This window comes from Xiphophorus maculatus, chromosome 2 (genome assembly GCF_002775205.1).
Source record: "Xiphophorus maculatus strain JP 163 A chromosome 2, X_maculatus-5.0-male, whole genome shotgun sequence".
NCBI lineage: Eukaryota > Metazoa > Chordata > Actinopteri > Cyprinodontiformes > Poeciliidae > Xiphophorus > Xiphophorus maculatus.
Window position 1 is genome coordinate 17,542,828 of NC_036444.1, and position 24,161 is coordinate 17,566,988.

At 38.7% G+C, this 24,161-nt stretch overlaps 1 protein-coding gene across 1 annotated transcript; it reads right to left on the reverse strand.

Annotated features, from left to right (window-relative positions):
- Window positions 1-11,965: 11,965 nt before the first annotated feature.
- On the reverse strand, window positions 11,966-24,161 carry uri1 (URI1, prefoldin like chaperone). Its single transcript, XM_023326944.1, has 11 exons — window positions 23,790-24,161; window positions 20,675-20,709; window positions 17,828-17,906; window positions 17,506-17,641; window positions 16,460-16,551; window positions 16,311-16,374; window positions 15,976-16,171; window positions 14,111-14,345; window positions 13,867-14,018; window positions 12,871-13,111; window positions 11,966-12,657 (listed from the first exon to the last, which is right to left on the reverse strand). The coding sequence occupies exons 1-11, from the start codon at window positions 23,859-23,861 to the stop codon at window positions 12,469-12,471; spliced, it is 1,491 nt and encodes a 496-aa protein (XP_023182712.1). The 5' UTR covers window positions 23,862-24,161; the 3' UTR covers window positions 11,966-12,468.

Below are 24,161 nucleotides of genomic sequence, written 5' to 3' on the forward strand. Positions count from 1 at the left end.
ACTCTGCAATAAAAGCACTAATCTGTCTTTCTCAGTAGCTGTCACACACATTAAGGCAAACCACTTACTCATGAAGCATATGCAAAGACGGCAACTCTAACACAATCTATTTCTCCCAAACACCCCTACACACACACACCCCCACGCACACACACACACACTGGCACATGCACATAGAATGTATTTTAAATCACTAATGTGTAAACAGTTGCTCATGTTTGCACAGACCACCTGTTCTTTCTGGACACAAACAAAGGTCTGGCGTATGACGGGGCGAATTAACAGTGTGGGGTGCGTAGGGGATGCCTTGCACAAGAGAAGCCTATCCGCATGGTGTAGGCTGGATCAGATGGTTGGGCCCCGTGTGACGGAAGCCGCCTCCAATGTAAACTCACACAGATCTCCTTCAGTCTGCAACATACTGATATGTTTTGCCTTTCCGACAAGTACAACCTCCCCTGACGAAAGAGATGCAAACTCTTGTTGCTATACCATTTAATTCAACAGGATTCCTAACAGCGAGGAGATAATCTTGTTTTTGCATCCGTGCTTTACATCAGCCAATATTTGAGAACGAGGAAGGAGTTGAGGAGAAACTCGATCCACTTTGAGTTGCGAAAGCACTTGAAGGCACTAAAAACAAAAGTCATTAAACGAGTCATCACAAAATCACAGCAGGGCTCTGGTAATGCCACTTACAGTAGCTCATTAAGCTATGGCATCCACAGGAAAAAACTGACAAACAAAGAGCATAATCCAAGGCACATTAACTGGGCTGATAATTCAATGAACTCTCATTTGGCAGCCATCTTGCCCTTGTGATGGTCTTTTTTTTTTCTCTGTAGCAGAGCACCGACCCCTTATGAATTTCCTAACTCTCTATCCCTTCCTCTCTCTTGCCCTATCACACACACACACAAACACACGCCTGTATACACGCTCTCTGTCTCTCTAAAACAACAAAACATCCACCATTAGACAACGGGGTACCAGCGTAATTAGAAAATGACTTCCTTTGCAATCCTAGCTAAGTAGTTTACACACTGTAATTACAGGGACAAAATCATCTTTTCATCATTTCACTGATTGAGCTCATCAACCCAGTGGGATCCCAGGACTGTGCTCAGGCAACATCTGGGCTAAGAGAATTAGCCCTTAGTTTAGCGGGCCTTTCGCAGTGGCAGGCGAAGCGGCGTGAACACCGGACATGGCGTTTCTGGAGCACATCTCCAATTTTCCCCCTGTGTTGATCACAAGCTCAGTCAAACTGCTGTTTATGGTTTACTTGCTTTCAAGTAAATAACCAGAGGTGCATTTATTTTTCAATGACTGTATGATTAATAAAAGCAGAAAAACAGCCAAAATAATGAGTTTTTAAAAACGCAGCTCAAGAGAACCTCTTTAATTTTCACAAAGGGAACATCTGGGTCACCTGATATTAACATGACACAGATTAGACAACAGGATCTCTCCAACTGCTGAAGCTCAACCTTGTATTTTGGGGGGAAAAAATGACCATCTACAAATCATTAAGGATGCTAATATAGACGATGAAACTAAATCAGTGTTGTTAACTGATTTCCATGCATGTTTGCCAGTCATGATTGCCATATTGGGGTTGCTTTATCGAGTGACGTTGCATGTCAGTACAAGAGTCATACTACAATGCACCCTGATCTTTATATTATTGGTACTGACAAATCAAATCAAATTTTCAGTTTGCCATGGTTCTATTCACAAACTGCTTTCCCACATCATCTATTGCCACAATTATCTAAAAACCCTTGCAATGTTCTCACACATGACACAGGTGGTTGGTTACTTATAAATAGCATTCAACTAAGTAGCACTTATAGAGAATTTAAACAGAATAAAAACACAAATCATCGATATAATTAACAATACTCCAACCTTTAAGATGACAGTAAAATTTAAACTCCTGTGTTTTAAGGGTGCATGTTGTCCACATAAAAGCAATAAAATGACTAGAAAAATCTAAACCCTTTTGCTGTATATATGGCAAACTATATAAATCGGAAGTTTGACTAATTTTAAGGCAGAGCTGGACCAATAGGTTGAAAATAAAATAAAAGAGACATTTTCTGGTGTGGTCAGACTTGCATGAGGTATATTCTGGCAGCAAGAGAGCAAGGTTTTCAAGGTTCTCAGCCTTCATTTCAGGAAGGCTGAAAAGACGACAGCCAAGATGCTCTGTTTGATCTTTCTTAGTGTTTAACCTCGGTCATGAAACACTCTGAAGTTGAAAATGTTGGCGGACTATTGAAAATCTCAGACTGAAGATAAGAATCTGAGTGCTCAAGCTAAGACACTCGGAGGCTACTGGTTTTTTAATATTAGTCATGCTAATAGCTAATATAGCATCTTGAATAAAATTTCAAATCTCAGCTTGTAATTATTTTGTTTTAGAATAGGAAGCCACGATTTTATGGTAGCTGATTTTTTACAGACATGCCATGATCGCTGTTGCCCCTGATGTAAACTACAAGGTTTTTTTCAATGCTTATACAGGTTAAGAATTTAAAACAAAATGTTAAAACAGAGAGAAACACTGACTGTAGCATTCTGCTTCTGGCAAACTGCATGCAACACAAGGTTGATTGAATTAATCCAACAGAATACAAAGAGCAGTTGTAACCATATCTGTTTCCCATGCTTCCAAAAAATCCCATATCAAAACTTCCACTGCCTTCTAGATAACTGCCAAAGCTCTGAAGAGTGACCTTGTAGCACACACAAAAACACACCTTTTCATGGGAAGCTTACTGTAATTCTCTGCGTTTCCCAAGCCTTGACTTTCTAACAAACACATGTGGTCCAGGAGTTGAAGGTGAAGTGCTTTCGCTCGTCTCTGTCCTGCAGAAAGGGCTCCGACTGCCTCTGTGTGTTGGCAACAGAGGCAAGTGTTTAATGTGGCAGCTGTTAGCCTCGTGGATTTTCACTAATCACTCTCTCCTGATTACTCTGATGAGTGTATGATGCTCTTAAATAATCAACCCGCAATGAAAAAAAAAGAAAAATAATTATCATCATCTCCCTAAGTAGTGCAGCTGCACCCGCCTGCAATAATTACAACTAGAACAGGGCGCCTTCTCTCGTCACTTACAACCACTTATTATTAGAGATAACGCTAATTGGTGCAGTGGTGGGCGACAATTCTTCATGGGGTTCATCATAAAAAGCCAAACCTTAAAAGTTATGGCACATTAGAGGTCTTAAAGCCAAGGTGCGGTATTAAACGCGGCATGCTGAGACACGGCGATAATCTGAGTCAGGGGAGTAGTAGACGTCCTATCAGTAGCCCCCTGGTTTCTCTCGCTGCCTTGCCCTCGCTCCACCCTTCCCCCCACGCCTGGTATCAGCCTGGCAGACACAATTAACATTTTCATAAAAACAATTCCCGGCCTCCAATAGTCCAATGTAATTTGTTTTCCATCTCTGTTCATTAATCATTGTTTAAATCGGTGAGCCATCCCCTCCACTCTGCCATCTGCACTCAGCTGTGTTACAGATATGACACCTTCCCCCTTAATGGGAGCTGACAGCCAAGAGAGGAGGCCTGTGGAAAATAGCTTCCTGCATGTGCACTTCCACCTCACATACTGCCAGCAGGTGAGAGAGGGATATTTAATGGGTTCTGATTAATCTCACAGGCAAACAACGCTACATTACAACATTAGAAGCATGCAGCACCACATTCTATACGTGCAAGCCGGAGTAAGTGGATCAAAAACTTGTGCAGGGATGCAATAGAAGTGGATCAGAGCTTTAGTCGAACTTAAAGTCTGTGTTTTTCCCTCTTCTGGTTAAATTAGTGCAGCGTTCCTACAATATGCTATTGTTTTCCTGGAATTGGGAGCAAGGTTATTAATTATTCACTGTTGTGTTCTCATATGAGGGGGCTATGCTTTTCACTGTATTGCCTCATAGCTCAAATACTTAGGGCCATGGTTCTCAGGCAAATTTCATGAGGCAACATTACGGCGATATTATTATCACAAAGCATACACTTAGGAGATTAAAAGTTTCCTGAAGAGTTTGAATGATTGGAAACTTTCTGACTTTTCTCTGATGCGATTTCAAAGTTCTGGGATTTCCATGTTGGAAAGAGACATCAAATAACTTTTGAATTTCTTTTTTTTTTTTTTTCAAATGATTTTTAAGCCTAAAGTCTAAACAGCTTAGGCATTGTTGCGGGGAGAAAATCCTTCTCAGTGTGGTGGTTAGAGGGTGCCAAAAAGTTCATCTGGCCTGTTGATTTTACCGCGGATTACAGATATTCAAATCATGTGCCTCATGTTCAAACAAGTGCTTCTATCTGGGAAGGAAGTTGCCAAACAAGAGCTTTGTCATGTAATCTGTCTGAATTTACAGCAGCATAATGAGGAAACAGGCTGCAGCGTTACTTTTAATACTGTTTCATCCAATCAAACTCTGTTCATCTCCTATCAGATATTTATGAGAGATTGTTTTAGGACTTATTTTTCCGTTTTTTTTAAAGTGTTTTACCTGAGCACAAACTGATCTGCTTAAATGTGTGACAGTGGGTGCCAAACCAAAGTTTGCAAGTGTTAATGGGACTCAACTGGCCTATGTGTGTGAGGGGGTGGAGAGACAGAGGAATGGAGAGGTAGCAGCACTTTAACTTACACAGGACAGGCACCACTTGTGTACAGATTAGGGAACATTTAATGCAGACAGCATGAAATCAGAACAAATATTATTAACAAAGAGGTTGCATTCATGTGTAATTACATATAAAAGATATTTAAGTTAGCTAAAGTCAGTTGATCATATATTACCAATTGGTAAAATTGAATTTTTACACTAATTGAATCATTTCTGTTGGCTATGTCGGAGACAGATCAACAAGTAATAGTGCTGTTGTATTTGGTCACAATTACAAAGAAGCAACTTGAAGAGTCTGACTTTTTTCTTTCTTTTTCTTTAGTGGGGAGCTGTTCCTAACAAGGACAGCAGCGGCAGTAACATCATCAGTAAATGATGTGTATATTCAAAGCTGAATATTTCATGTTGATTGATCGCACTGACTGCCACCCACCTGCTCCTCCTCCTGTCCCACCGGAGCTGGCATGAGGAGAATTCAGTAATTGAGAAGAGCAGAGCATGGTCTCTCTTTGCGCACATATGACAGATGGGGCATCATCGCTTCAAAGGAGAGCATTTGGAAACAGGAGGAAGGGGGGAGTAGAGGGGTGAGGTGAAGAAGGGCGAGGGTAGCTTTGAAAGTAGCTGTGCCACTCTGTACAGGTGAAGGCTTAAAGAAAAAAAGGTTACCTTTCCTCTATTAAACTAAGTGTGATGGAAATCAAAAAATCTATAATTAAAGACACAAACTGAAAGTTAAAGGTAGTTTATAAATGCTCTTTTTTTTACATATACACACCTTGCATCCTTATTCTCAGCCACAGCCATTGTAGCAAACTTGATCTGAAATTAATAGAACCCTGTGCAATCCTCTTCCTCTGTACACCAACCACAATCTAAGGTGATCCTAACATCAAAACACCATTGAAAATGATTTCCTTTTGGGGTGATGTAGGTCATGGTGGTAGAGTGGACACGCTATAAAGAGGTTCGACTCTCAACCTCGGGATCCTTCCTCAAAATCTTTGGCTTTTTCCTGTCAATAAATGCTGTCAATGCCAGGGAGAATATTTAAACTAATTGCCTCCTTTTTTTTGTTTTAACAAATAAAACAAAAATAAACTCTCAATCTGTGTTTCAAAGAATTTTTGCATTGTGTAGAATATTTCAGCTCAAGTTTGATCAGTCAAAAGATTCTTGACTTTGGACTAAAGTTACTGATTTTATTTAATCAAGCATCAAATCAAAGCTCCAAGTCAGATAGCAATATTGGCTCTTATATTTTCTTAGGCCGGGGTCAATCATTCCCCATTAATGGAGCATGCAAATAAATAAGCATTGGTTAAATTATTTGGGGTACATCTGACAGTTTACTTTTCTTTAAAAACATGTTAAGTGCCCGACCACCCCAAAGCTGTGCTGCTCTGGGCAGTGAGCCATAGCGTCCAAAGTAAAAAAAACGCCACTGTACACACAACTTCATTTGAACATCTAATTTTTAAAGAACTGACAGTAATATTGCAAGACCTAAGGTTAACGAAGTGTAAAATGGATGATGACAAACGGTCGCAAATTATCCAGCTATCCAGAAATAAACACTGAAGAAATGCACACTTGCTGTTTCTGCACCTTCTTCAAATCTTGACTCCGCTGATGAGGATAACTTCTGCTGAATGCCTCGATCACCTCTCAACCTCTTCGCCATTACTTGCGTCTCATGATCAAAAGAAAACCCTACATAGACATCTCTGTGAAACGCGTGCCTGTCAGAATCCGTCTCCTCAGAAACTTTTCACAAATAACTTCAGTAAAATTTCACACAAGGAGGGCAGAGATTCCCCCTTACCTGGCCGGTTCGGCGAGGCGCAGCGGAGGACGCGATGTGACGGATGGAGTTCAGTGGAGAGTGATGTGGAACAGGATCACTGACTGCTGACTGACGGACTGAACGCTTTCGCTCGCTTTATCATAAACGCCCAGCTCACGGTAGGACGCTGATTTCCCCCCTTTCGAAGTGTAGATTCTTCTACAACGAGGCAGGTTTTTTTTTAAATCGCTAAACACCGGGCGAAGCCAACTGTGCGCTTTGCTGTGCACTATTTTCAAGTGAAGAAAAGAGAAAATGAAATCTTATAATTTTTTTTTTTTTTTTTTTGTAAAATGACTCGGGATACTTCGACATGTCCCGAAGCCGTATGTCTCCCTCATCTGGCCGCTGGTATGTAAGTGTAACAGACTGTCTGGCACCGTGCGTAAAATGTGCACTGGCGTCTCCAGGACGCAGACTTCGACAACCCTTTCCCCGATAAGCAGGTATTTGGATGCATTACATCGTACTATGCATGTCGCATTTGTTATGGGGACTATCTGGAACACCAGTAGTTTACATTTGAGAAGTTCCGTGAAAACAGGACTATCATTTTACAAGGTTTTAATTTGAACGATTTGATCCTGTGTTTTGTTCACCGCTATTTTGTTGAAATTACTGTTTCTCTCTGCGTTTCCAAATTGTTGCCATAGAAGGGCTTATAACACAGTGCTTAAACATGTTACTTGGATAATGGCTCGCTTAGGGAGGTTTAATTGGATGCTAGTAACATCCATCACACTTCTAGCAACCATCTGACCTTCACTGGAGATTTTGCCCCTCAAGACATCAAGTACTACCAGTCATCTTGTTTGTAATGGGGGAATGCACTGCAGAAATGTTCTTTTAGAAAGATTAAATAAAACCCAAATGAAGAACTATGTATTGTATGTAAAAACAGCAACAGGTTGTTGGGGTTTTTTTCCAGTGAAAAAAAAACAAAACAAATATGTTAATGATTTTTCAGTCAATACACCGAGATGGCATGTATTTGTATTCAACCCTCTTGAATCAGTTCGCGTCTCAAAGTCCCTGTTTTGTCTTAGTTAGTTTTGCACAATTAGATGAAAATTTCTGTGTATTGTTGTTTACAAAATAGCTCAGATTTAGAAAGATTCCAAAGAGATCATCAGAAATGTTCCACTCTTGCTGCAGATTTTAAACACATCCTAAACCATTACATTACCACTCTGGCTGTATGTCTAATGTCACTGTCCTGCTGGAAGGTCACCTTGTACTCAGACTCAAAACTTTAGCTGGCTCTTACAAATCTTCTTTCTGGATCAAAGTTGCAATCCCATCAGCTCTGATCAGCAGATAATTCCGCAACATGATGCAACCACCACCATGTTTCAAGTTGTGTTTTGAGTGATGTGCATTGCTTTGCTCAGAGACCAAAAGGTCATCTGATAAGACCATCTTCTTCCACATGTTTTGCATGTCTCATGGCTAACTTCTAACAGGTTTTGTGGTTTTCTTTCAAAGTCGCCGTTAGTTTTGCCACCTCTTCATAAAGACCGGACTTGTGGATTGAATGACTAATAACTGCCCTGCCAAGAGAATCTGCCATCTAAGCTATGGGTCTCTGCTAGAGTTAATATTGACCTCTTGGCTACTTCTGAATAATTCTGTCATTCCCTGGCTAGGTGGGGGTCCATTTAATCTCTCTACAACTTAATTTTGGATGGAATGGATGTTTGTTCACTGTTCAGCATGGTGGAGGTTTTGAGCGGATAGACCGCTCTTTTTTTTAAAGATCCTGGGAACCTTATTAGGTTGAATGGCATCATGAACCATTTAAAGTATCCAGACAGTTTGAATATACAATCCTTTGTTGGAAACCTGAAATTTTATTAATCTATTTTTGTTACATTAACAGTATGATTATCAAACACATACTGCCAAATCAACGTAGAAAGGAGTCTCTAGACATTTTTTTATTTTTGTTTTTTTAAAAAGGAGTTGTTTAAAGTGTGAAAGTTGCTGATGTCAATGTAGTAAAGCAGATATACTGGCTGCCGTTTAATCCTTTCTTTTATCATTTGGAGTCTTTTGCAACTCTTCACCTCGCCTCGCTCAGGCCTGAACACCTGTCTGGACAACAATTCCTGCTTGAAACCTTCATCAAACAACTCTTAAAATCCCCTTTTAATCCCAGCAATGCAGATCTCCGGAGTGTTCTCTCTCATTACTAAGTTTGTATCCTAGATTTCTTTGAAATGTAGTTCCACCGCACTCTGGCATATACCTTTGCAGCTTAACCTACATAAGTCCATTGATCTGTGTCTTACCAACACAACGCTACTATGTTAAGCATTGCCTAATCTGCCTCATGCTACCTGGATTTTCATATTGGAGAAATAATCCTAATGAAAGGTGCAGGAGGTGGGGAGTCACCTTAAGACCTGTTTAAAAGCTTCTTATCACAGAACTGCAGTATTTTTTTGTTACTAAAAAGGAAGTGATAGCCCATTAAATCTTAATCCATAGCTTTAATTAAAGGAAGGGAAACATTGGTATATATCATTTGGCCTGCTAATGTTTAAAGTTATAGAAAAATGACAACTAGGTGCCTCACATTAAATAAAACAAGAATACTTCTCATTTTTACATGCCATTCTTCATGAACTACTTCAGCAAAACAGTCTGTAGTTGACGCGTAATCTTGAAAATCTTCATGAAGTTAAACTACAACGTGATAACTAATGCATTTTAAAACTCAACCCAGGTAAAGATGATAAAATAAAAAGTATGGGTGTTACATTAACATCAAACACAATCACAACTCCTTTTGATGACTTCAGAATCCACAAAAAGAACAAAAAAAAACCTTGTAGGGGGTAATTCTCATTGCTTACTTGACCTCAATTGTCATGATACATGGTTCCGGTGTGCAGAAAAAGTTTGATCGTTCACAGTTTCTTTATTACAACATCTAAGAGGAAAAAAAACCCTCTGTGGGTGAATCAAATTTAAAGGCAAAACCATTAAAAAGGCTGTAAAACAATCAGCAAACATCTTTTTATTTGATCAGTTATGTGATGTAATTAAGAAACTTGCACAATCGCAGAATCGTTTGGAAACATCAGAGTAAACTTGCTGAGACTATTTTGGTGCAGATAAAGAAACACCAGAGTGGAGATCTAAAGAGCTTTCTTGCTGACTTGTAGCAATCTGAAGTGATTTTTATCTTGCAAAAAATGCTGCACTCTAAACCAAATGACTCCAGAGATGACACCTAATAGAATACATCTATAGGCAAAAAGCAACAAGAATCTGCCTCATAAACTGGGCACAAAATTTGTATGAACCGCAGCTTTGAAAGCTACAGGCTGCCTTATTTCTTCAAAATAAGGCAGCCTCTTATTTTGAAGAAATAATACAGTGAGACTGCCAGCTTGGCTATGTCTGAGTGAATTAATCCGCCAAATAAAATCTGCATCATTCCTGAGTCAAAAAGAAATAAAAAATATGGCTGGTCAGCAGGGAATCCTATTAAAGCTATCATAAGGACATAAATCTGAAACTGTAAAACTACATTTTTTGGGCTCTCTTGACAGAATATTACAGTAAAAGTTCTGTACCGTCAAGATTCTATATTTTATTAACGTTTAAAAGTACAGTGTGCAGATTACACCGAAAATCCTGTTTCACAGAGTGGACCGTAAATCTGCAAAGTTTCAGCAAATACATTTAAAAAAATAATAATAATTTGTCTTTTGTAATAGTCTTATTCTTTTACTCTTTAAAAGTACAAAAAAAATATAAAACAATAATTTTGCATTCACCTCTGAAGATATCTATTTGAAATCACCTTTTTCCTCTAAAACATGAAAACATGAGTCTTTGTTACTTTTGCTCCTGTAAAGTAACAAAATAGAGACCATTTGGTTTTTCAAAGAATTAAACTCACCCACCATAACTATTCATACAACTTTACAAACATTTTTTTTCCAAATCCTCATTTCATTTTTGGGAATTAAAGTAAAAATATCAAAATGTAAAAAGAGATCAAAGCAAAGTAGCATAAATGAGCTTGTTGTCTAAGACCTCAGGTGTGTTGTCCTTACCTTAACATTCTGGGGGATGAGATGCATGAGATGATCTGGTCTGGGCGACTATTTCTGTGTTGATTTGGTCTAATATTTCCAATCACTGTCCTGGTGAAAGACATAATGATGACCCATTTGAAGTTTTTTTTTTTTGGCAGACATCTCCTTGTATTTCATTGATTTCCTGATGCCTTTCACTCCAACTTTAGGGTTTATTTTCTGTCAAAAGCGCAAAAATTCTACACCTTTCTGGTTTTTCCTGCAAGAAATGAGTCAATTTCTCATGTCACATTTATGCCCAAGGGAAACAGGAAGTCAAGGGTAAAACAATCCAAAACTCCTACGTATGCAATGGATTTAATTAAAAGTAAAAATTACTAGTTGCATTTGTCTTATAGGAACTTGTTGTAGCTTCAACTTATCTAAAGTAGCTATATGGAGAATGAATAAAAGTGATAAGCTTTGTAAACAGGTTTAGCATTTTCTCTCACTAAATTAATGTACTCTAGTACTTATGGGTGGTTATGTATACATGCAAGCAACAGACTAGCTCATAATTTCCTCTGGAGTAACAAAGTACCACCTAACCTTAACAGGTTAGATTTTTCTAAAATGTGCAACATTATGCTGATGCAGTAAACAAAATAATGCATTTGGAATGCAGTAGCCATCCAAGATTTATGGTTGAAATCAAGAGTAACTATTGATAAATCTGCATTAGATTCTACACTATCCATGTCTATACCCGCTGTAAAACAGCTGAAACACGGACTTCCCTTTAAATCTCAACTAAAAACCCACCTGTTTAAAGTTGAAACGTAATCAATTACGAATTTAACGATGGCACTTGACTTAATGTAATGTTTTGATTATTGATTCTATGTTGCATGACTTTGTGTTTGTTATGATGTAAAGCACTTTGAAAAGCCTTGCTGCTGAAATGTGCTACACAAATAAAATTGGATTGATTGACTGATTATCCGTACATGGTCATGGGGTCGCAGGTGCTTCTCTCCAGCGGTCACTGAACGAGAGCCTGGACAGATCCCCGTTCATCATAGGTCCAGCCATTCATACCTGAGGGAATACTAATGACCTAAAACTGTGTTTTTGGACTGTGGGGGGGAAGCCAGGGTACCCAGAGAGAAACACACATGTACCGGAGAATATGCAAACTTCGTTAAGAAAGCCAGGATTCAAAGCCAGGATCTTCTTGCTGCAAGACAACAGTTCTAATTACATTAAATATCAGAATTTCAAACATCCAAGACATTTTCTGCTCCAAAACTTTGATGTTGTATTTGGATCTTCTTTACTGCAAGTGAGGAAAACTGGTAAAGTAATATTGCTTTTAAAGGCTTTGGTGCACTATAACACGAATGGTGAAGAAAAGTAAATGAATGTCAAAACAGCTGCAGAATCATATTTAACATATTTATTCAGGAAAATAACTTCCAATCATCAGTAAGGTTTCATAACTACTGAGAAACTGCATGTTTTTCACAATGTAAAAAAACAAGTGGGTAAAATTACTTATTTTTGTTTTAGTTCCCATCAATATTTTTTTTCAACATAAAGCTTGTCACAAAAGAATACATACATTCATCTGGTAGGTCAAAAGAAGGTAGAAATTTCACTGTAGCAACAGATTGACAAAAAGAAAACAATGTAACTCATCCAAAGTGTCAAAAGCTAGTGTCACCTTCCCTACAAACAGCAAGGGTCGGAAAAGAAGGAGAAAATGTAAATGGTTCTGGGTATCAGGTTGAGGAAAAGCAGAAACGAGACAGATTTATTAATAGTGCTATGACAGGAATCCTTTTGATCGTAGAAACGGGTGGATGTAAGATGATCAGAACAAGGGAGACAGTTGCTTGTGTTTTGTTCAGTTTTGTTAAAAAGAGAAGAAAAAGACCCAGAAAGTCATTTTTGCTGCAGCCTGGCAGCTTTGAACTTAGATACCCTTTTAGGCGCCTGCTCAGGAGGGGGCACGTCAGGTGCAACCTCCTCCTGCTTCCTCTCCAGTATGGTTGGTAAAGCAGGTGGGACGATGGTCAGATGGGGCACAGCTGTAGGCATCGGGTCCTTTTCTACCACTGTACCTGAAAAAGCCTGAGGAGAAAAAGATCAATTGAAAGAGAGCAAACTCTCACGTTCACTCATGTAAAATACTTATTAATGGGTTTGTACTGTAAGATAATTAAACTGGACACATTCGGGTCACCGTTTCCGTTCTAAACAAATGTTCTGAAGCTCAAATGGGCCGCGTTTATGCACCAGCTCTGCACAAGTAAAACGCTGACAAAGACCCAGGACAAAACTAACTTCAAATCTGCTGGGAGTTTGCAGAGGCATCGCGGTTGGGCTGTCCTCCTCGGTGATGCCATCGCTGGTGTCGCTGTGCGTCATCTCATCGTGGCTGAAGCTGCGTCCGATCATCCTGCGCTCCTCGAAGTCGGCGGCGCTGCTCTCACTGGTGTCGCTGCACACGCTGTTCTCCCGGCTTCGCGACTTCAGGATGGACTTCCTGGGGATCGGCTCCCCGTTCTTCACATCCACGAACAACCTGACCCAAAAGCAACAGTCATGTTTCATCAGCTGCACTTCCACACGTGGGATGGGCATGCAGTGCCTTGCAGAAGTATTAACAACTATTAGTTGTTGGTTTTTTTCCACATTTTGTCAACCACAAACTTCTCTGTATTTTAATGCGATTTTATGTGATAAAAAAACTGTTTTGGACATAAAAACTGGAAGTTTTGCATCTGTGTTCAACCCTCTTTAATCTGTGTCGCCCAAATAAAATCTAGTGCAACCAATTCCCGTTCAAAGTCACTTGTGCGCAATTTGATTACAGTTTAAGTCTAGAAATTCTGTGAAGGCCTCAGAGGTCCATTAAAAAACATTACAGAACAAACAGCAAAGCAGTGAAGCAGTCAGGTCAGGGACAAAGTTGAGAAGTTTGAACCAGAGTTGGATTATAAAACAATGTAACATGCTTTCAATATGTAGCTGAAAGCTGGATAAATTTCTCAGCATGGCATCAAGTACTACAGAGGCTTTGTAATGAACTGTTCACTTGATGCAGGGGTGTTAAACCAGAAGAACATCAAAAACATGAAGGACACCAACTCTTGAGGCCTGGAGCTGTTCAGTCCCGGTTCAGATCAAAGCATGTCCATGTGCTCTGTGTTGCTCTATCGCATGGAACCCCAATGTTGAAGTTTGCGGCTGTAACCTGACATAAACTAAAAAGTTGCACGAGTATGAATACCTTTGTGTTTACGTCAGAGTCTGCAAAGAGGTTTGCTTTGCTTTTACCTATAAATATCAGTTGGTGTGGTGATTTTATGAAGTTCGTGATGGGAGTGCCCGTTACTGTGGCCGTTCTTCTTTTTCCTTTTTGAATGCTCCTTTTGCTCTTTTCTTTCACTGTACTTCAAGGTGGTGTTTTTACCTGTGTTTATCCTCACCTGAAATGAAAGAAACACAGGTCGAATACAACCAAAACAAAGAATATTTTTAAGATCTCATCTATGATTTTCTTTTTTTTAAATGAGCCGACCTTCTTGGGTTCGACAGTGTGAGAGAAGAAAATGGTTGGCAAACAGCTGCCATCCTCCTCCTCCTCGTAGTCTTCCTCTTTCCTGTCTGTGAGTGGCTGTATGCTGTGAGGCACAGAACTCCAGCTTGGCTTCAAACTCAGGCCATTTACCGGAGGTGCAGCATCTGCCTCCTTCTCCTCCTCTGATGAAGATGATGAGGTGTCTTCACCATTCATGTCTGCATTATCAGACAATCTAAAGGGGAAAAATGCTCATCACTCTTTCAAGATCAAGATTTGTAAAATAAAGTGGAGAATAGTGGGACCAATACGTAGTGGTGAGAAATATAATGGTTTTAGATATTTAAGGATTACAACATGCAGAGAGATCGCTACATCTAATAATTACAGTCTTCAACACAAAGACTTTAGTTTGAGAAGCTCAAGAACAACACTTCATGCAAGTTTCATCAGATATGTTTGGCTGAAAAAAATGATCAGTCATATTAAAACAGAGAGGACACAAGATAACATCAGTCTGCCACTTAACCAAACTCCCACCTTGAAGAGATTGAAAGCAGATAAAGCTGCAAGTTTACTAAGGATGTTCTTCAGAAATAAATGATAGGAAGGACATCGGGGTCTTAGAACACTATAAACATTAAAATAGCTATTTTGCTTGATAATCATAGGAGTCTAATTTGTGTTTCTTTTTCTATTTTACAAAACTAAGATTTAAAAGCTTTACAAAGTTGTTACTAATCCAATTAAATGTAGGTTATTTTTTTAATTTAACTTTTAAAATTAGATCCTTTTAAGAGAAAGTGTTGATATTTAGTAAAACATAACATTCAAAAGTAGAAAATGGAAGCTTTGGAGAAAAAAAGGGATTCTATCAATTGCTGTTCTAACTCTGCAGTCTCATCAGTTTTTATACTAAGTTGTTTCCTAAAGTCTCAAAAAATAAAACTTAAATGTAGCTAGAGTCGAGTTTATCAGAGTGTTGTTGTTCATCTTTAATTTAAAATAGATCTAAAGCGTTAAATTTCAAAATTGCACAAACATGAAAATCTGTGTTTTGTATAGAGGTGGATGAATGAGAAAATAACCTAAATGCTATTTCAGTCATTCGATTGATATTACTACATAGGTTCATTACACACAGTGATACATTTAGAGCGTTTATGTCTAATTTTGATGGTAATGGCTCACAGCTAATAAAACCTAGAAACTCAATCTTTCTGAAAATTACAATATTACATAAGACCAATAAAAAAAGGATATCTACTAGAAAAATGTTATTGTCAGGGTATGCCCTACACAATCATGGAGAAGACCTGGCAGTTGTTGAGTATTCAACCATCCTCCTCCAGAATGGTAAACCATGAAAGGTCATTGCTAAAGCCGCTAAACAAGCTAATAGCTGTACACCAGACAGTTAATGGAAAGTCTGATCATATTCGTACTGGATATGACTGTGTGTTGTCCTTTTTGTGCCATCTTCTCTTGAATCAACAGTCTCTGAAAAACTGAAATGTGTGCTTTTATTAATAGAAAACCAAAACTGATGCTAAAATACATATCTCTCTGCATGTCTTATGAATCTACACAGCAAGTTTCACTTTTTGATCAAAAACTCTGGACAATATTCTAAATTAAGTAGGTCTATTGTTAATTTCATATACCGTCACCTTCATAAAATAATGACCTAAGTCATTTTTTGCCAAAAGATGATTTAGAAAAGAAAAAAAAAAGACTTAGCCCATTAGTTTTGAAAGTTGACGATATGGAAAAGTGCTTAAAGGTAATTTACAGTAGAAAATAAAATCATAAACTTTTACCATATTACTTCTACTAATCAGAGTATATGATAGGTTAGGATATACCTGTCCTGCTCGTCCTGCAGCTCCTCCAGTCTCTCCAGTTCATCCAATCTAGCCCACAGCTCCTCCTCAGTCATGTTGCCTTTCCTGCTCCCTGTGTCTCTGCTCTCTCCTTCATCCTCCTCATCCTCCTCTTTCAGATCAAACATCACATCCATCTTAGGCTTAGAATTTGGCTTGTGAGCTATTCTTTGCTTTCCTGTGAAGCAATAATCAGTTCACTCGTTAGCTCTAGGAAAAAAAACACTAACTGTGGTAAGGAATTCAGCGGCAAACTAATGGTTTTCTTTGCCTTCTCATAAGCCATGATTAAGTGAAATGAGGTCAGATAAAGGTACCTTTTGTGACGGGCGAGTCATTGTTTCCGACCTCCTCTCTGATGTCGACATAGTTCCCTGTATTCTAAATCACAAGAATGTCAAAGTCAATGCTTTTGTCCTCGATTATGTCTTACACAATGTCTGATATGTGCAGAAATGCAACATACAGCTGACATGCTTTCCAGATCTTTCGCAAACCCCACTCTTGCTTCAAAGTTTTTCATGGTCTTGGTCACATCGTCCAACTGATTCCCCACGTCTGCGGAGAAAACAGATGCGCCACGGTGAACGTGAGCAGAACCACGGAAGAAAATGTGCCAAAACTGGCGGCAAGAAAACTGTGGCATGCAGATAAAACGATGGGCTGAATGACAAGCAGCGACTGAAGAGTTAAAATCCTAAACAAGTCGGGGAAGAGGGGGAAGAAAAATGATGACACAAACAGTTCATAATATCTTCTGCCCTGAATACTACTCCGGATCATTAAATCTTCACAACAATTAAGCCCTTTCACTAATAGCAGCAGAGGGCCCTTGTTTCCATGGCGATCGGGAGCCCCTCCAGTCAGCGCATCAACTGGAAGTGAGGAAAGGTCAAATACAGAAGGCCTGACAACTCGGCCGCTGTCTGACACATTTCAGCTAGCTCTGTTTGTATTACAGCACTTAGCTCTGTAATAGCAGGGCGGGGAGGGGGTCTGTGGCAGCACATTTCTGCTTCACTAAACATTCTAATAATGTTCACATCAGAGATCGTTGCTTGGGTCCATTTGACTTGATATGAGATTTTTCAGACTTAGAATGAGCACAGAGAAACAAAGCAGTGATCTTTGTTATATGAAAAAAACAAATGCTCAGACAGGGTTGGATTTAGCCAAATAGTGCAACGTTTAAAATCAATAAGCTATTAAAAATGCAAAAAAAAAAAGCACACCGTGTTTGCAACATGCCTTGCAGCTCGCAAACGCTTAACAACAAATCTGCTCCTGCAAATGTCATTTACAAATCAGCAACACATTACACCGCTAAGAGACATCGTTATGCTCCAAACTCCAGTACGAATTCAAAGCTGTAAGAAATTAAAAACAGACAACTTCTTCACATGTGATATTCCATCGCCCTCTGCTGGATGAACGGTGGCGTTGAACGACTAGATTAAAAAAAAAAAACATAAAAAAAAAAAGATCCCCCAGATGACAGGAAACGACACTCACGTTTCATTCTGTGCTCGACAATTTTCTGAGCTTGCTTGGTAGAGCACTTGGCGAACCAGTTGTCGCCCAGCAGCACTGTGACCTCGTTGGTGTGAACGAGTTTCCCGGGCATGAAGGCCAGAGGGCCAAATGGCACCTGCTCAAGGTGCAGAGGATGGTGAGAAACAGCAGAACAAAAGGAGAAGTAGGCCACATTAAAACAGGTGGAAGAGACTCGGTGAGAAAGTAGAGCAAAAAAAAAAGCAACACAAGTTTCAGTAATGGCAGTTCGGTAATGAGTCAGTTTGTATGAAAGTGTCATTTAGACAAAGTCTGCACTCACCATGATGTCATAACACAGCTGATCGGGAAGAGTCCGAAGGCGATCATCAAGGGCTTCATAGTCAGCCAATATCTTTTTCCTGTAGATGCGTTCAACCAACCAATCAATAAAATATTTATATAAGAAGCATCCATCATACACACACTTATTTGCTTATTTATTTTTCCCAAAAAACAATAGCTTACGTGTCACCACTAGATGTCACCATTTCCTACTTTTTGAAAGATGCTTTGAATAACTTCTAGCTAGGTTGAAGGAACCAGCTTGTTGAACCTTGAAAACTGACTGAGGCTGCTTAAAAGTAAAAAATGAGCCTCGCATTACTTTAGGAACCTTTGCTGTTTAAGAGTTTGCACCAAATTGTAAGACTATGAACTTCCTGGTGCAAAGATTTCATTGTAGCAAATCTTTAGTTACCGTACTTTTGAATTATTTGTACTTAGAAAGAGAGACCTCAAACTTAAGTCTCCACATCAAGGTCTATGCCAAAAAGCTAACCTAAGATGCTTTCTCTTGTAGCAAAGGAAAACAAACTCATGAACTTTATTCATTAACATTAATAACAAACATATAGAGATCAATGATAACAAATAATGAAGTAAGGGAAAGTTGCATTGATGTATGAACAAGGATGGTAACATGGGGTTAGAATGATTTTGTGCAGCCTGCAACAATGAATTAAAAAATAGTGCAAATTTGACAAACAGCACTGGGCCTTTGATGCAGATGGAAATTTATGCAAGGCCTTAGCAAAATTAAGACAATTTAAAATCTTAAAATGTCAAGAGTTAATCCATTAACCATATTTTTTGCTTTCATTTAACTTTCGTAGTAAATAGAGCCACAAATCTCCAGTGACCTTTACTCAAAAGCTGATTGGGATGCAGCTTTTATTAAATTGAGTTAATCAAGGAAAGCATTTTCAGAGAAGGGGTGATCCTCTTATTGGTGAGAACAAACAAAAAAATTTTCTAGGCTAAACAAACAAACAAAAAAGAAAACAGATACATTTAGGATGTACTTTGTACTTGTTTCAATAAAATTTTGCGTTTTAGTTTCCAGCTGAGCAGATAAAGAGAATGTTTTTTGCTGATTTAGTAAAATAGCTAATTTTGGGGGCCTAATATACTTTAAACTTAATTTAAACCACATTATTAAATCAAAGTACAGCACTAATGTAGAAAGATGCATGTAGGTATTTAACGGGAGAGGTGAAAGGCCATTCAGTAGTTTTAATCAGCATTAAGTAAATCTGTCACAGTTTTGCACTTAAACAAGCAGGTTTATCAAAGGAAAACTTAAGAAAAATAAGTTGAACTCCCGGCTGTCTATTTTAGCATCCATACGAGCCGACTTGGCACATAAAAGTGTGTCTTGCTGCGCAAAAAAAAAAATCACTCTCAATTTGTTATCCTCACTACCAAGTGTACTGAAGGAAGTATGCTTGAGTCAATGGAAATGTACTTACTGTCCCAGACCTGAACCTTTCTAAAGCTTGTACAATTTCATAGTGTACCCACAGTGGTGATTCAGTTTAATCTGCCAGTAGAGAGCTTCACTGTTCTCCACTGTTTGCACACAAGATGCATCTCAAATCCTTTAATCAAATTCACAGCTCCATCAGGCCTGTGTGTTTATACAGTGCAGGGGCACAACTAGATGCAATAAACAGATATGACAGGAGGGAAAAATGAATAAAAATCTGTTGCACTTCTTCAAATCCTTGTATAACTGCGCAGATTTGAAGCTTTTTGCTCTCTCCATCATGATCAAGGGGGCTCCTTTCTACATAATAAGATTCCTCACACACTTTCCAGAGAGTAATACAGAACTTATATGGGAAACTATGCCAGATATTTATACTGAACAGGTTTTCCCCCAGAAAACTTGCTAAGCCCGGTGGTCGGGGCGCCGAGGCGGTCTACCGGCGGTCCAACGTGTTTTTGTATTTAAAGATGTTATGTTGGGTGTGCTGTGGTGGCGTAGGGGATAACACGTTTGGAGGCTTTGAGTCCTCGACGCAGCCATCGCGGGTTCGATTCCTGGACCAGGCGACATTTGCCACATGTCTTTCCCCCTCTACTTCCCCCTTTCCTGTCAGCCTACTTTCATATAAGGGACAGTAGAGCCCACGAAAAGACCCCCTGGAGGGGGGGAGAAAAAAAGATGTTATGTAGACAGGAAAGGTAAATTTAAGATTTTAAGGAGCTGGCAAGTATACTTTGTAAAAGTTCAAAGAACAATATTCATAGTTAGATTGTTTTGTTACCACAGCAACAATCTGATTCTGTGAGTTTAGTCTTTGAGTTTGAGCTCTGTTCACAAATACAAATTAGTAAACTGTAATTATAATTTATTGTTTTTTATGTTGGCCAATTAAACTACTCCCCTCTCCCGGGTTTCACTAAATCTAACACAGAAGCTGTTAGAGGTGCTAATGTTTTTAGCAGCAAGAGGGGCCCCTAAGTCAAATTCTGCTCAAGGCCTCATGCAGCCTTGGATCGGCCCTGTACGATGAGTTAAATTTGCTGCACTGCGCGCAGAGATGCCCAACAAACAGGAGATTTAATGCCGCGCGCATTAACTCTGGCTGACTAAGTAGACAAAGCATTTGATATGGTTTGGTGCACCATTTAACCGGAAAAATAATACTGAAATAATAAAATAATATAAAACCTGCGTGATTCATGACTACGAGGCGAGCGCGAAAGCTTCTCACCGGGCTGAAGTAATGAAACCTACATGGGTTAGGTACTTTATTATCTTAAATGATGGCAAAGATCAGCACGTTGGTTAAGCGGGAGAAAAAAAACATTTTTACACGATAATTATAAAATCTATGCTTACCAGTGCTGAATCCGACTTTCACAGTCTTCCATCACCTGTTTTAGGATAAATAATGATAGTTTGTTTCAATTTCCTTTATTATCATAAGGAGTGTGTTCACAATTTTTAGCAATGCAAAAATGTTAAAAAGACAGGATGGGGTATTTCTTTTTCACTAACACCTGCAAACAAACACACAGTCAGGTAAAAAAAAAAGTATTACTTTCTATTGCAGGATTTCAAAAAATAAAGTGTAAAAAAAACCCATAGAAACAAAATACCTGTACATTACAAGAGCATCACAAGAGCTAGGAGTAAACACCAACAGAAAAGCAGCATCTCAGATTATGATTTTACATGTTCAGATTGTGGCCTCATTTTCTGGGACAAACAAATAAGTTCAGTTGTTTGAATCCATCCATCCTGATTTCTGTGCTTCATGTCAAATGTTAAAATATTTGCGTATTCTGCTTGCTTTGCCTTAAATAGTTAACATGGTTATAAACCTGATTTACCAGTGCAATGGCAATGTAAGCAGCCCAAACTCAAACTACTTTAGCTTACCAACACCACCTCTGGTTGACTGAAATAATGGCCCCGTTCTACTCCAGATGAAGGCATTGAAGACGTGATTGTCTGATAGGACTCATCGTGTCTCCCTGGGGTATTTCAGTAAAAGCCAGAGTCAGATTTTGAATATATATGCCAGAACCAATATTGGTGCCCCAGTCAAACAAGTATATTTTACACATGCAAAGTACAATAAATTGCTGGGTAGGAACAAAGTAAATTATTTTCTGAAAATATTGTGATATTTGACTTTTATAAAACATAGTAATCACTACATGTGGCAATATAGTATTTAATAAACACTTCTAAAACCACATTTCTAGTAATAGCAACCGCTCAAAGCACTAGATTCATAGACCAATACATAGTTATGGAGGAGCCTGAAATTGAACTGACAACTTTTAGATTGCAAGACTTCCAAATGAGCCACTGGTCATTGTGTTTTAGGGCTACATCAGAGCTGGTTCTTCAACATTATTGGTTATCGACAAAAAAATAAATAAAACTTCTAAGCCGCATCTATATGTTGCCTTGTTGTCAAATTATCCTGAAATTGATGCAGTGTTTGCACATATTTTAAGCGACAGCCAAAGAAGGTTTCAGTTTTACTTAACTGTGTTTCCAAAATGTTGCTTACACCAAAAAGCTAAACACAGTAATTGACCTTTTACGTACAAGGAAGCAGAAGATATACCAAACAAAAGAGGACAAGTGGAAACACTCAGTCGTGTAAAACATCATCTAAATGTTCAGAACATCTTCAGATTTTTTCTGTGACATGTTGAAGGCAAAGTTTCTGCAGACAGTACTGGTTAGGACTTTGCTTGTATTTTCCCTCAAGTATAACCCATGACTGTGTGGCCTTCTAAATATCATGTGTGTGAGGCTGAAGTTGGTATCCGAGTCAAGGTTTTCTATTTGATTATTGATTAAAGGATTACTTCAAACATTTAACAAATCCAGATTACCTTTGAAACATTACAGAAACCTGCAATTTTAAAAAAAGGTTACTACATTTTCTACTAGACACATACTGTAAATTGTGCAATCTTTATTCAATTTGTAAGTAAGGGGCTGTTAAGTTGTTTTTTTTCTTTTTTTTTATTTAATGAGACTACCTTAACGCTTTCTCTACGTGGACCACTTTGTTCAACTGTGATTGACCAAAGTGTTTCACATAGACACCTCAAACCTTGACATAATTACACTACATCAGTGACAGACACTGTAAAAAGTAAAACTTTTTTTAATTTAGAAAAAATAGAAAAAACGAATCTCACTGATTGTTTTGGCCAAGAACAAGCATAGCCAAAACCACATAGAAAGGGGTTTAACTTATACATTTCTTATCTTATTTATTATCTTATGATTTCAAACTGTATTTTCTACACTCTGTCATTACAGAAGAACAATTATGCTCAGGTATGTAAAGTAGCTTTAAAGATGTGAACCTAAGGTGTGTTAAGGAGGATAAAAAGTACCTTCTTCTATTTTCACTAATTTCAGCAAAGGTTTTACAGACTTTGCCTGTTGTGCTCTGGTTTTGGCTTACGCAGGTGGTGTAGTTGACAGACCTTGTTTAATGGTAGTCTTGCATACGAAAAAAAAACGAAATCCTGTGCCCGTTTTCACAAACTGAATTAACCAGGGGTCCTCAAAGACGACCTGTGTCCTGCAACATTTAGCTGTGCCTCTGCTTTGACACACTTGAGTCAAACAATCAAATCATTAGAAGGATTCTGGAAAACTTTACAGCATACTGTAATTCTGTCATTTTATTCACATGTGTTGGACCAGGGATATCTAGAAGTGCAGAGCAACGGCGCTGAAATAAACAAAAACTTTAATTTTACAGATTATGTCCGTATACAAAACAAAGAAAGAAAAAAATTGTTCCAAGTTTGATTTGTTTATGTTTTTTGTTAAGTCTTTAAACAGTTTTAAACAAACAATTTATTCTGTTTGAACAAACTGAATAAAGCGTTCAGCCATTGCGGTCTGAATTTTGTAGAATATACATGCATGAAAATAAACCAGTACAAGTTTGAGAAGTTTATAATTTAAGCTCCAGCAAATCAAGTGTAACAAGAGACGTAAAATGTGGTGAAATTGCCCCTTAGTGAGGAGCTAAATCGAAAGCCAACTTCAGCGTCATGTGGGGGGCGGAGACGTTACCCCCAACTTTCACCTTTAATTTGTTTTTTGATTGAAAATGGATCCAAATATTAATTTTGGCAAGTCTACAAAGCTCAGTAAGAACTGCATGCGTTAAGGTGTAAACTACAGGAGCAAAGTATGTGTTAATAAAAGACCCGAAACTAACCGAACACGCCTCCCTTCAACATTTAAATGAAACTTAGACGTGCGCGTAACTGGAGGAAGCTTCTCGAAATCCGAAAGAGGAATCATGATCAAGTTCTTTTTTCTTTTTTTGCAGAGCACATTTGAACAAATCCACGCGTGGATCCGAAACAAACCACTGACTGATCCAACCGCATGGTCAGGAACCGACAGTGGCTCTGCTAACGCCAAAAGCAAAAGGCTTCGAGTGAACGATTCAAATTACCTTTTGGTGTTCCTCTCTGAGCCTGACCACTCCGCCGAGATGCTCCATATTGGTGTCACCTTTTCCAGCCATTGTCAGCCCAAATGCAGAAGGGTAAATGTGACCCACAAAACAATGCTCAGGGGGTTTCTGTGAGTCCTAAAGAAGTGTTTATGAATCCAGCAGCTTTTCCTCAGATGCGTCCTGCGCGCTGTCATCAATGAGGCAGTGATGAATATCCACACTTCCGGAGGTGATATCATTTCACACTCTCATTTCAAGATTTCTGCATGACTCCCCGAAATATATCCACCGTTTCAAGATCCAAAAGATTAGCAAAAAAAAAAAAAAAAACACTCCTCGTCACTCTCGCTGCGCCATGAACTTCAACAT